Raw genomic sequence first — 13,983 nt, 5'->3', positions numbered from 1 at the left:
TTTTTCTGAACGAGCGAGCGCAAATAGCGTCCGGCTCTTAATCAGGCCCTGAGTTCCTACATTCGCATTGTCCGCCAACCAGATAACTTTTGCTAGTACCTCTAATGAAAAGGTAAATTATGTCTCTCTGGCAAATAAGTGGTATTTGTATGATTTAAAGTGACATCACATCATTATATGATTTACAGTGACATCATATGTATGAGAGAAACTGGAAATGTCTAAATATGGTTTCTCCTGTAAGACAGAGCTTCTGAGCTTTTTTCTTTTAGCTCTACTTTTAACTGAATCTACGATCTGGCAACAAATGAGATGATTTAGATTTTTCTTTAGATGTTCATATCTGTTAATAACATCCTTTTGATCTTGTCAGGGGAAGCTTGGGAAGAGGAGTGTGGAAACCGGTGGAAGAATTGGTGGAACTGACATTACCCGCGGTACGTGTACTGGGCCAAGTAAGGCATTAATAGTTTCTTATAGGGGTGATATTGTGTAAAAACTTGTGCTATGTCTTAAAGTATAGAATAGTGTTTTGTAATCAATAATACAACAATATAAAATTGGGTAATCATTATCTGTTTTATGTAGAGCTACTGTGCTCTGTTGTATGATTTATTTAGAAGTCAAGTCTCACTGGGGTCATTCCATGTCATGTGGATCAGTTTTGAAGTTCGTCCTCATCAGTTGGATATGCACTGCTGAGACTGTGTGACAGTTGCACCCTCCTCCACTTTGAGGGACATAGTTCTGCTACTATTGCCTATTGTGAACTAAATTTTTCCCTAAGTTAGTCTGACATATATGCCAACCTTCATGTAATATGTTACCAAAATTGGAGATGGTCAAGTGGGGACCCCTGGTCCACTTGACATGGAATGTCTCCACCTGACATCTCCAATTTTGATAAATTTGATATGAAGGTTGGCATATATATCGAGCTAACTTTGGGAAACTTTTAATTCACAATATGCAATAGTAGCAAAACTTTGTCCCTCAAAGTGGGGGTGGGTGCAACTGTCACAGACTCCAGTGCACATCCAGCAGGTGGGGACGTTCTTCAAAATCTGTCCACTTGACAAGGAATGACACTATACATTACCCAAAATTTTATAGCATACACCATAAATGAATAAACTATATATTTCTTTAAAGTAATCTTTTGTGATGTAAAGAACTAAATTCACAAATGGAAGGGGACAAAAGCATGAAAATAAATTGGACTTTGCTATAAAGGCATACTTGGCAAACACTTGCATTCTAACATACCTGCTGTGTCTGATTTTATTACTGATAAGACTATTCAATGTTATCTCTGAACACTAACGACTGGAATGCATTGTGTACAAGAATTACTATGTGGTCTGAGATTTGAAATGTCATATACCCTGCAAAATAAACTCACTGTAGGCTTTGAAGCAGTAAGGGTTAAAACAAGGGGATAGACCTTGCAAAATTCATGTTTTCAAATGTTTGAAGAGGCAGCTCTGAAGCCAAAATTCTGCAGATTACTGGAGAGATTAAAGAGGAAACTGAGGTTTTGTATACAGTAGGTTAGTTGACACAGTGAGTTCCTGATAGAAAAACAAAACAATTTGTGTCTCAGGTACACATCCAGACTTTTACCCTTTTGAGCGTGGTATCATTTTGCTGATATTTTGTGGACACAACATCTCGTTCAATGGAATATCATCTTCTTGTGTATTAGAAGTGTGCTGCTTACTTTGTAGCAGACTCTGAGCATTTCTTTTACATGTGAGAATAATTAGTATGGTCTTACTCTTACATCTGTGTGCAGGGTAAATTTTGGCAGACCATGGGGTTCACAGAGGGAGGGAAGCAGTTCCTGCTGCCTGAAGAAGCAGTCTACTTGCTGGAGTGTGTAAGTAGTAATTAGAAATACTATCTATGCTACAGAGAATGTTATCATTGGTTCCAATAATATATTTCTTATTTTAACTTGTCAAGATGATTTATGTACTCCCACAATAGACGGCTGTCTCCTTATTATGTATTTGCCTTTCTGATACCCCTCCTCATTATTATAGAAATAATAATATAATTGCACCACTCCCTGGTCAAAATGTAATTAATCCACTATTATCTGCATAGGGAACAATTCAGCTGTTGTACAGGGATCTGCCACTGTCTGTCCAGGAGGCTTATGAGAAGTTGCTATCCCATGGTACAGTCACTTTACTGCGCTATCAGGTAGTAAACACTCGCTATTGTTTCCTGATAGTATGTAACATATAATATGATTGTTTCAGAGCATTCTATTCTCTCATCTCATCTGTTTGTTTGGCTTACCTGCAGGTTTATAGCCATTTGAAGAGATTGGGCTACATTGTTACTCGCTTTAATCCAAGGTGAGAATCTTATCAACCCATGGGAGCTCTTAGTGGTTTGCATTTTGTTTTTATCATGCTTTAAGTAGTTTCTTTTGCTTCATTGTAATCCAACTCGTATGCTTGGCAATTCTGGCAAAAGCAAACCACCACATTTCCTAGTGATGCGGCTATAGGCCAGTCTCAGAGGTCTCCGATTCCATGAATAGTTCAACATCAGTTTACACAGCATTTCCATGTTTTTTTTAGGCAGAATATAGGGGAAAGTATGAAAGATATACATTAATTTAGGCCACAAAGACCTTTTGAAAGCCTTCATATGACCCATCTGCGGTTCACCCATGCTTCAGTAAGGGCAGCAATTTAGGGCATCAAAGTAGTCAGCAATGGAGAATGGGACCTGAATTCTTTGTTAAACCAAAGCCGTTTTTTCTTTAGAGAATATGAAAATTTTGGCGGCAAGATATTCAGTGAAAGTGCGTTGAATTGGCCAAGCTATAAGAATCTATTAACCGGTCAAAGGCCAACAACAAGGTCTGCACTTTAGATTCAAACAAAAATGCACCATCCACAATAAACATAGCTTGTGTACAGTGACTGATGAATTACTGATTTGTTGGGCTAGAGGCTCCAAAGCATGAAAGGCAGCACCCACCTCGTACCATTAGATATGGTTTATGGGTCATTGCTGAACACTCCAGTTGAGGGACCTCTGTAAAGCGCCATAATGGAGTTTATAATAGTGCCCCCGATGCCAAGGTAAGATGACACTGAATGCATATACCTTTTTTATTATTTAAATACTCCCATGTTAACTGTAGTTGTTTTTTGTTTTATTTAGTTTATTTTGGCATATGAAAGTGGACCTAAAAAAATCCATAATGTTTCATACTCATGTCTCACAGTTTTAATCACTGATAAAATGAGGCAACGGAGGTTAAGTGGACAGGAAAACTATCCTTCCCCCTTCTTCCCAGTGCATTCACTTTTGTGTTAAGAGAGCCAATAGCTATCAGTGTTTGTTTCTATGTAAGAAGGGGAGGGGTGAGAAGTGGGAGCTGTCATGCTTAATAAACAAAATCCTTACTGGCGCCATTTCTACCAAATGAAGAATCTGTAGTTTATTAAATAGTCGCCAAAGGCTAGTGGTTCAATTTCATCCATTAAATGGAAAACCATGAAATACATCATTCAGAGATCTTGCATAAACTTGTGACACATTTCACAGATATACTGCCTGCTTCTTCAGGAAGTTTATGCCAGTGTATTTCTACTTCAGGGTCCATAGGGGGTCCACAGGGTTGACCTTGGGGTATAGGTTGGGAACCAAATCCGGGCACCACGCAGTTAAAGCTTTTAGCTCCCAGGATGCACTTGGGTCCACTCTCCCTATAACCCCACCCCCAAGCCAGAGGCACCTCAGTTTAAGTTGTGCCCGGCCGGAGTCGGGTCACCGTTTAGTGCAGTGGGGAGCTGATTAGCAGCCCCTAAGCTTTATTTTTTCTAAAGGACAGAGTTTTTTATTTTTCCTTTGGATTCTTCAGAGCGGCAGCGTCAGACTGTCCATAGGACGTCTAAGCTGCCGCTCCGTCACCCCGCTGGCGCTGAGACGCCAGTACAGATCTGGGGATCTCAGCGGGACCCCAGAGTCTGTACTAGCCGGACTCTGCGGGCGCCCAGGACTGCTGCCGGATCCACGGGGAGCAGGTAAGGTCGCGGATCACCGCTTGCGGTGATCCGCGCATTTGAAATGCAGTCCTGTGCCTCCGGTCTCTGGGGACAGACCGGAGGCGCCGGCAGTGGCGGCGGGCCCCCCATACCCCGTGTGTCCACTAGACCACCAGGGACTTAGTGTTCGGTGCAGGTAGCCGGCGTCCCGGGGGTTAATAGCCGGCCAGGGGAGGAAGCTTTCCCTGTTACAGCGGCTCCTCCCCTCAGCTCAGCGCACCTTTCAGTATCTATAGTCTGGTGTCGCTGAGCTGCTTCCTCCGCGGGCCACGCTTCTTCTGAGGTCTCCAGCGGCCATTTTCTCTGTGGTGCAGCAGAGATCTCTGGAGATGGCAGTTGGTCCAGTCCCCCTGCGTACCTCACCATCAGGTCAGTGTACACAGCGCTGTAGCCTTCCCAGACACTGAATCTGGGTAAGTTGCATGCAGTGTAATAGTGCAGTATATTATATGACATGTTTATGTATATATGTATATATCTGCATTGTATGTGACTTATGCTTGTGCTGACTGTCTGTATTCTCTCACCTGTCAGTGTATATCTATCCCTTTCCTTATCTGCCCTAATACAGCTGTACTTGGGGTGGTTCTGAGACCTCACATTTATATACTTGTTAATATTTGTGAGGTTTGTCACATACTGTTGCGTGCTGCACGTTGCCATATTTTGAGTGGAACTGTGTGTTACATACGCTGAAAATGGGTCCCTGCAGCTAATATTTAGTATCAGTCAGGACCAGTATAGCGCTGCTTGATCAAGAGCGTTATGCTGCACCCATTTTTACTATCCTGCAAGCCATGTGCTGCAGGTGTTAGTGCGGAGGATTTAACTCTTAAAGGGTTCTGTATGTGGCGTCATCGGGTGCCGGCCCCTTTCACGACCCCCTTGGGCGGTTTGTTTTCTCGGGATCCTCTTAATTGCGAATCGCCGGGCGGGCCCCATTGTTGTACCTCACTTGGGGTTACTTCACCATACTGCCCCTTTTTCATCTCAGGGTATCTCGCAGTTTCTTGCACTCTTCCCCAGTGACACAGACTACCGCTCCCTACAGGGGTTTTTCGAGTATATGAATTCCCCCTGGTGCCACAATAGTCTGTCATGCCCCTTGCAGGGATTACCACAACAGCCACACTGGGTGGATGTCGTTTTTCTATGAAACGCAAATTGGCGTGGTTGACGCCCTGTGGTTACTTCCCACTTGGCTCTACCGTGAACTGGATACTGTTTTGGGCTCTTTCCCTCTTACACGGGGGGAAGCCTATCTCAAGTATTATTATCCCTGCTTTGGTGCTGGTGGCAGGTCCATTCTGGTTAGAGTGAATGTTGACCTGCACCTGTATCATACACCCTCAGTATGGCGTGCCTTCTGGTTCCCTGTTGCTGACTAGCGGGTGGATCGCATGGCGGGACTCTGGCTGTTGACAGATATGAGGTATTACAACAGTGTTTGGTCTCCTGTCCCAAATTCCCTGAGGGTCATCATGAGCCCCTCCTGGGGTGGATGGGCATGTTACTCGTCTGATTACAGACGTTACTACGCCTCCCATTCCTGCGTGGTCGGATTCTTCTGATCCGTAGGTGGTAACTCTGCCTGAAATCAGTATACTCGCTTTCAGGGGTTGTTACCCATCCTACCATGGCTATAGCATGGTTGGTTAATACTATTACATACTGAGCTGATGCATTTGTAATGTTTTTTCCCCTCCAACACGTCTGGGGTTCAAATGTATTTGGTCGCTCTCGTAATATATGCAGTTGTCATAGGTGGACATGCCTATATTGGATACCAGCTCCTAACTTTCAGAGTTCCGGCTGCGACGGTATCCTCCGTAATACCCTATGGCTGCGCTCTGGGAATGCAGAGGTGCAGATACCATCTATAGGGTATATCTTGTTGGGTCCTGACCTTGACAGTGGCAGTACAAATTTCCCGCCTTCAGCTATGCTCACTATAGGGCCTCAGACTATTAAGTCTTTTTGTCCTCTGGGTCAGCCTAAAGGTCTGTTTCTTCATAGACTGTCGGCCTTTACAAGGGCCGACATATCCAGTTCCGAGCAGGCCTGGACTGCCAGCCGATCCTGCTTCTGAACCTACGGATATATCGTCAGCCTGACGAGACAGGCCTACCACTGGGAGATGGCGATTTTCTCAGTTTGCCCGGTACTAGTGTCTAGTTGCCGCGGCTACGTGGGTAGGAGGGTACGCACTCTCTTTGCTCAGGCGGTCTATTTCCATGTGATGGTACTCAGGCCCTTATTCGGAACAGGGCCTTACAAATCCAGAAAGCTATACAGTTGTTGCGGTAAGCGGAGCTAATTGGGCCATCCCCACTTTCTCAGCGAGGGACTGGTTGTTCTGCTTTCTTTCTGGTGCGGTGGCTGAATGGTCCTCTTTGGCCTATTCTCTGTCTCATTTCCCTGAACCAGTTCCTAAAGCTACCTGGGCTCAGGAGGCAATCCCTATGCTCCATCATACTATGTTTGGAACCTGGGGACTTTATGGTATCACTGGAGATACAGGAGGCGTGCCTACGGGTACTTACAGAGACCTTACCTCAGCATGGACTGAGGTTTGCTGTATCACAGCACTTACGATTTTTCGGGCTCTGCCTGTTGAGGCTGCTCTCAGCCCCACAGGGGTTTACCAGCATTTTGGATTTTCTGACAGTTCTTCTGTTCAGTATATCCCAATGCTCCTGTACCTGGATGGCCTCCTGCTCTTAGCAGGATCACCGGGGTACTTTACAGCCGGGTCAGGTTGACTGTGGCTTCTTCAGGGTGCAGACGTTTAATCAATGGGGAAAAAGTCCTCCCTGCATCCCTTTCTGGGTATTCTTCACCTAGGAGCCCTGCTGGATTCTCAGAATCTGAGAATTCTTCTGGCGTAAGTCGGCATCTCCACTCTTCCATTAGGAGTACATGGATGTCTGCGCAGTCGACATATGTCTTTACACTCTGGGATGCATGGTCCACTATTCAGTGTCTGCCTTTGGAAGGGTGGAATGGGCTTAGTTCCATTCCAGGCCTTTCCATAATTGGCTTATCTCCAGATGGAACAAGTTTTTTCTGTCTGATCACTGTTCAAACGATGATGCTCTCCCCGGAGGCAAGTCGGTCCCTTTTCGGGTGACTATGGCCATCTCGTCCAGGGTATTCTTTGCTAAGGACAGTGTCTGGTTCGCATCCATTTCAGTGCAGTTGGATGTCTGTCGATTCCACCCTGTCAATTAACTTGTTGGAACTTTAGCCTGTCTTGGGCCTTCACTCTGGCATAGCCCTTGTTTCCCGGTGAACCTGAAAAAGTTCAGTCCGACAGGGTCAGAACAGTGGCTTTCTTTTTAGCAATACTGTTCGTTGGGTGGCAATGTCAGGTATGTCATACATTCGGACATTGTCTAAGGGTCTCCTCCCGACCATCTCGACAGTGTTCATTTCAGGTGCTCTCCATTGGGAAGCGGGAGTCCTCAGCCGTCACGACGTGCATCCAGGGGACTAGTCTCTTCCCCAAGAGAGGTTTCATCTCCTGGTGAGCAGGGGGGGGGGTCCTCCTGAGGTGACCCTCATGGCCTTCTGACTCTATCACACTATGGTGTTACAGTCCAACTCTGGGGATTCTGAAGCAACCTTCAGTGACTCTTTGTCGGTGAAGTGGTTCTTCCAATTTGCGTACCTGTGTTCTCCGGTCTCCATTCTTCCTCGAGGGAAGTGTTTCAATCGAGACGGAGATGCTTTCCTGCTGGTGGCTCCTGATTGCCCCAGATGTCAGGGGTACTTGGTTTTTCGGAGTCTCTCCATCGATACTCCATTCCTGATGCTTCACTGCCCAGACCTGTTGTCTCAGGGTCCTGGGGTTTGCCTTGGACCTGGGTAGTTTGTCTTTGACTGCGTCCCTACAGTGGTCTTACGGCTTCCCTGGCTTTGTCATCGTTGGAATGATTAGAGCACATGGATCAGCTTTTGCTGGGACCTACCACAAACTGTGGCAGCCATAATTCTTATGGTATTATACCTGTCGATATGATCCTCTGGGGTCCAGGATTTCCAGATATTCTGGCATTCCTTCCGGCTGGCTTGGGTTTCACCCTCGGCCTGGCCTTCCTGACAGTGCGGATCTCTACACTGTCAGTATGATTAAGATATGGAATTGCTCCGCTCTGATATCCAGTTCATCCTTTGGAGTGTTTTCGGGATTATGCCTCCATTTGTCCTCCCTAGGGACTCCTTGGGAGTTAGTAGTGGTTCTTCGTTAACTCCGGGGAAAGTTAATGGAACCGCTGGTTGTGATAGCCATTACATGGTCTATTGCTTTGGCTTTCTCTCTTTCTCTCAGGGAGTTTATATCACCCAGGTGAGTGTCGGAATTGGGAGCGTTCTCATGTGGCTCCCTCTTCTGGAGGGCATCTTGTCAGGGTGTGAGTTGCTCTCACCCTGTGTTTCTTCTTAGTGATTTTTAGGTTCCATATTATTCTGGAACTTATGGTGAGGCCATTCAGTCCCCAGTCCTCTCGGCTGGTGTGGCCTCATTGACTGTAGTCCGGCCTCTGTGGATTTATGTGATCCGTTAATCGGACTCCTTGTTGGTGGTCTGAAATTTCTGGTTTTAACAGGAAAGGATGGCCGGCCTATGGCCAAATGTTGGCTGGACGGCCTCGTATGTCTTCTTCAGGGGCCTACCCATGGGTAGGCCTTTCTGTTATTGATGCTTGTTTTTTCTCGGGCCATGTAACCCTCGTGGGTGGCTCGCTGTGGCGCCTTGGCTGTTTTGCCTTGCTAGATGGCCACGTGGTCTTCTGTCCACACCTTTTTAAGGTTCTAGGCATTGGTTTCCTTTGCCTCTCCGGATGCTTCCTTTTTGGCGGCGGATTCTCCTCTCAGCACAGGAGCGTCCCCTCCCTTGGTTGAACTGCTTTGGGACATCCCCAAGGTCAACCCTGTGGACCCCCTATGGACCCTGAAGTAGAAAACAAGAGATATGGTAAGAACTTACCTTTGTTATCTCTGTTTCTACGAAGTCCATAGGGTCCACAGGGCGCCCGCCCTGACGCACCTGGCTTCGAATGGGCTGTGTGGCTGGTCACCGGTTTTCCGTCTCCCATTTCTGTGAGTATGGTTATCGAGTGTTCCAGTTTTCTCTCTCTTTTTCTCTCCTCCTCCGGCCTTTGGCTACTTACAAACTGAGGTGCCTCTGGCTTGGGGGTGGGGTTATAGGGAGAGTGGACCCAAGTGCATCCTGGGAGCTAAAAGCTTTAACTGCGTGGTGCCCGGATTTGGTTCCCAACCTATACCCCAAGGTCAACCCTGTGGACCCTATGGACTTCGTAGAAACAGAGATAACAAAGGTAAGTTCTTACCATATCTCTTGTTTTTAGATGGTCAACATCTCATTGGAAGGCAATCAGAATAGACTGCACTCATATACCCCTTTTACACCAACCGAATAACCCGGGTTATTGCCGGGTCGACCCGGGTCGATGCTCTGTGTGAACGGCTCCCAGAAAAATTTCCCGGTTTGATTTACCCGGGAATCTTACTCGGGTTGAGAGCAGGGTTGAACACGGGTTGTTCCCGTGTCATGTGGCAGTGTGAACGGGTGCTACCCTGCTTATTTGACCCGGCTAGCTCTGAAAGATGCTGATTGGAGCTTCTGGGGCACTGGCAGATGATGTAATTTGTCAGTGCCCTGCAGAGAGATGTACATGAAGCCATCGCTTGCCTGCCTAACCTCCTGCACCACAGCAGCCTGACCAGCAGCCACAAAAGCAGGCAGGCACACAGCCTGCCACAGCCAGAACTGCAGCCTGCACCACAGCCTGACCAGCAGCCACAAATGCAGGCTGATACACAGCCAGAACAGCAACCTGTAGCAATGCTGTAATCAGTCCCCACCCCTCTCTTTTGCTGCCTTTTGTGAGCATCTTTGTCAGACCTTAAAACAGACCATTTTTAATGACTTCTAGAGAGAAAAGCAGGGATTACCCGGGTTCAGTGTGAACGGGGCAAACCCGGGAATAACCCGGGTCAAGTTGCAGTGTAAACAGGGTCTGAAGCTGAGTTCGACCCGGGATTGACCAGTGTTCAAATTCCAGGGTCGGACCCGGGATTTTGGTGTAAAAGGGGTATAATAGTCAGCCGTGTGACCTCTTCAATGCAGGCGGAAAGTAGAGTGCTAACATTTATTTTACATGTTTGCCTGTATACTATTATCTTTTATACTTTGTAATTATTTTATGCTTCTGTCACTTTTCTCTTATTATTGTAGCTCCATACAGTCGCCATATGAGAGACAGCTAAATTTGGAGAGCTGCTTTGTGCCTAATCGAAAACGCAAAAGGAATTCAAGTCCACAGTAAGGATCAGCCTCTGTTATACGGTTACTTTCTAGTTATAAAATACATTTTACTGAGGGCAAGTTGAACATTGTTCCTGATAGCAATATTTTCACACTATATTTTACAATGTAGTGTATAGTGTTTTCACACTATATTTTACAATATAGTTTAAAATATAGTGACAAATAGGTCATAGTGTAAAAGACCACTAACCAAATTTTGATTTGTAATGGCACTAATGAGTTTAGATGGGTGTTTGATTATTTTGCCACTCATTACGTATGCCATATTGGAGAGATCTGGATAGTTGGTAGCAGTACCATTCAACTGGATTACAAGGTCATCTGATGCATAAATTTGGTGATTCGGTTTACCATAATGTCAGATTATATATATATATATATATATATATATATATTTGTAGCATACCATATTTTACATCTGAATATATAATTAAAAATACCCATGACAAACCAAGTGAGGGGTCCTGTTCTCTAGTGCTTAGAATTGGATTTATGCCAATTTGTTGTTCATTGAATTGTTATGAAATATTCTGATTATAATCCTATTGCCTGACTGGTTGTATGTGGCCAGTATTACAATCATTTTCAGCATCAAGCATTCTGTACCTGCCTTCCCCACTTACTGCTTTGTGAAATAAATAAACATTATTTCATACAATACTATAAAATATGACTTCTAAACTTTCATAATATATTATATAATGCAAATGGTGAATAAAGCATCTTTTAATGGAAACATCAGTAATGGAAGTTAAAATTAAATTTTGTTTAATTTATAGATCAAAAATGAAATGTAAGCCACTTGACGACAATGGCAAAGACAATATTGACTTGACCATTAGTAGTAGACATTGCTCAAGAACAAAGCCTTCCCCTTCTTTGCCAGAGCACACGGCATGTGTGCCAGATGTCTCAGAAACCGGTAAAGGTCATGGCCAACCAGAAAATGACGACACTATGTTGAGAAGCAGACGAGCAGGTGATAAGATACAAATAAAAGATTTTGAGGCACACAAGAAATTACAAAGTAGAAATTCCCAAGTTACAACTCAAACAGGGAGCACTGGAAGAAGGTGCACAAGGAGCTCCCGATGGGACTTCACCAAAATCAGTTTTCCAAACTGTGCATCTGATCAACCCTGCACCAATCTTCCTGCTCCAGAGCCTGCTTTGCTGCCAGAAAACGTGACCGGTCGCCAGGTGAACATATCTCGCTGGTTAGAAAAGCTAAACTTGCGTCGGGAGAGGCTGTCCCGAAAAGAGCAAGAGCAATTGGACTGGGAGCGCAAGTACAAAATAAGTATCAATGCAGACCCCAAAATAAAGAAATGCACCAACTGGAGGGAATATAAGGAGCTCCTGATGGAAAGGGGACGTGAGAGTCACAGGGAGAGACCGACACATCTTTGGGCAAGTTCTGTCAGTCCACTGCTAATGCCTGGACATGTGAGATCTACAGGTGACTATTTTTTTGTACTATATGCATGGCATTTTAATTTTATGATTACTTCGTTTTTAAATGAAATTTAAGACTCCATGTATATTAAGAGTTTTATAATTAGGGTATCATCCATCACGTCACACTTTTGTGTAGCCGATGAGTGTCGTGGCCAGCTATTGCACTCCTTATTGTCATTTTCTGTAAGTTTTGTGTGTGCCTAACCCCTGCATTTCTGTATCCAGCTGCTGTTTTAGAGCAGATCACAGAGATGAGTCAGTCCACTCTCCTGGACGCTGGTAAGAGGTAAGTCTGATGATACAGGAAAAAGTGAGAGTGATGAAATTAGAAAAGTTTAAATAAAAAATTTAGTAACATTAGCTTACTGTACAAATGAATGAGTCTTTAGTCTGAAATGGACGAAAATACAGAATAACTTGCACTTAATTTCGTACCAAAAGTAAATACAGCTTCACACAATGTATGTGATCTTTTGCCTATTCTTTTGTGAATGTTACATTTGTTTTTTAAGTATTAAATATACATATTTTCTAGGACTATTCTGCCTTTTAAAAATATCTTGAAAAGAGAGAGAAACTTCATCCTCGCTGACCGTATTTGTATTCTTAACTTAACAGGCCTAAGGATGTGCAGAACATACCGCAAATTCACTTTAATTTGTATCAGGCTGATGGTACATCAGAGTTTAAGAAGTCCAAACCAGGCAAACCATATGCGCGTGTGTGTGTGCGCAGGTAGGTTGTGAGATGAAATCTGAGGCTGGGCAGGAACTTCAGCATACTCTGTTAAAAATGACATTTAGGGGTGTGCATATACTGTGGTCCTCAGCTGGCTGGGGAGGTTTACAATGGATCTAATGGTAATATTTGACCTTGATAGAATGCTATACTCTTGTTAAGCATGCTTTTGAGTGGTTGCAGAATAGTGCAAGCTATTGTATAGGACACCACACTGCTGTTGCATCCAAGATGTTTGCATGCGATCTCTCTACCTTTTAACCAAAGACTTAAATACAGGGGGTGCGACTGCTAGGGGCCCGCCTCCCCTGCATCCAGCATGATGATTCCTGCCAGGGACAGATTGGCCAGTGGTTGGTTCCGATATTGGATAAGTTCGGGGTAGTTGGTCCCTCCCTATGTGTATGCTGTAGGCTGAGCCGACCTTCCCTACCTGCTCCCAAAGAAACCCCATGGTATAATGCAGGTTAGCCCATGCATCAAATCAATTCATCACACTCATGGAGGGCTGAGTGTGAACCCCCTGACATGGCTGGCTGGGACTGTACCATATATGACCTTAAGATCAGCTTCAGCTGGCTCCGTGAGTTGTGCCCAATGAGGCTCCCCTGGCTGCATCCACAAAACCCATGAACCTGCCAAAGCAGTTACCCTACACTGCACCCTTAGACCACAGCCCCCCACACCATACAGCAACAGTTCAACATATGTTAAAGCTCCCTTACCCTACAAAACACCCCAGCCCATACAGCCCCCACATTAGCCAGAGACTGAGTCCCCCTCGCGCCCTGACTAAGCTTCGGACCGCCTAGCCCTAAGGCCCCCTATCGCATACCCCATGAGCCCCCCCCCCCTCTGTCCAGTTCCAACGACCTCTCGGGCCAGTTGCCTGCTCCTATCTGGGTGTGGGGGGCATTCTATGGATTCTGCTCAGGATGTGTACAGGGCAGAGTATAGGCCCCTTGTCAGGAGCTGCTGTTTGGCGGAGTGATGGGATTGGTGCCATCAGTGCTCTGAGTCAGTGTGTTGCACTGGTGCATTTCTTCATCTGGGTGGGGACTGGAGAGGAGCTCTGTCTCGTGAGACACGGACTACAGTGCCAGCCTCTTTTTGCAATGGTAAAAGAGAGATATGGAAAACTGCGCTCTAGGATTTGGTGGGGGTACTCAGGGGCTGCAGGCCCTATAAGAGAGGTTTTTCTCTAATTAGTGCAGTAAGTAAGATAATTAGGGAAACGGTCATTGGTACTTATGTGTACGTGGTAATGATATAGGTAAATTAAAAAAGTCATAAGTTGTGGATGTAAAAATATTGATTAAAAAGATAAGTAAATAGATGGGTAATAGTAAAATTCTAGCATAA

The 13,983-nt window shown here is 45.1% G+C and overlaps 1 protein-coding gene across 2 annotated transcripts in view; it reads left to right on the top strand.

Moving 5' to 3' along the window:
- TSEN54 (tRNA splicing endonuclease subunit 54) overlaps positions 1-13,983 on the top strand; it is a 40,283-nt gene that overhangs the window by 11,935 nt on the left and 14,365 nt on the right. For both annotated transcript variants that reach the window (XM_088482557.1, XM_088482556.1), the window contains exons 3-10: positions 374-437; positions 1,796-1,879; positions 2,110-2,208; positions 2,314-2,366; positions 10,333-10,419; positions 11,205-11,884; positions 12,109-12,169; positions 12,502-12,618. In XM_088482557.1, coding sequence (XP_088338683.1) covers positions 374-437; positions 1,796-1,879; positions 2,110-2,208; positions 2,314-2,366; positions 10,333-10,419; positions 11,205-11,884; positions 12,109-12,169; positions 12,502-12,618 — 1,245 coding nt within the window. The remainder of the gene's footprint in view (positions 1-373; positions 438-1,795; positions 1,880-2,109; positions 2,209-2,313; positions 2,367-10,332; positions 10,420-11,204; positions 11,885-12,108; positions 12,170-12,501; positions 12,619-13,983) is intronic.

This window comes from Taudactylus pleione, unplaced genomic scaffold, assembly GCF_031769625.1.
Source record: "Taudactylus pleione unplaced genomic scaffold, aTauple2 ptg000290l, whole genome shotgun sequence".
NCBI lineage: Eukaryota > Metazoa > Chordata > Amphibia > Anura > Myobatrachidae > Taudactylus > Taudactylus pleione.
This window is presented reverse-complemented; position numbering and strand designations above follow the sequence as displayed.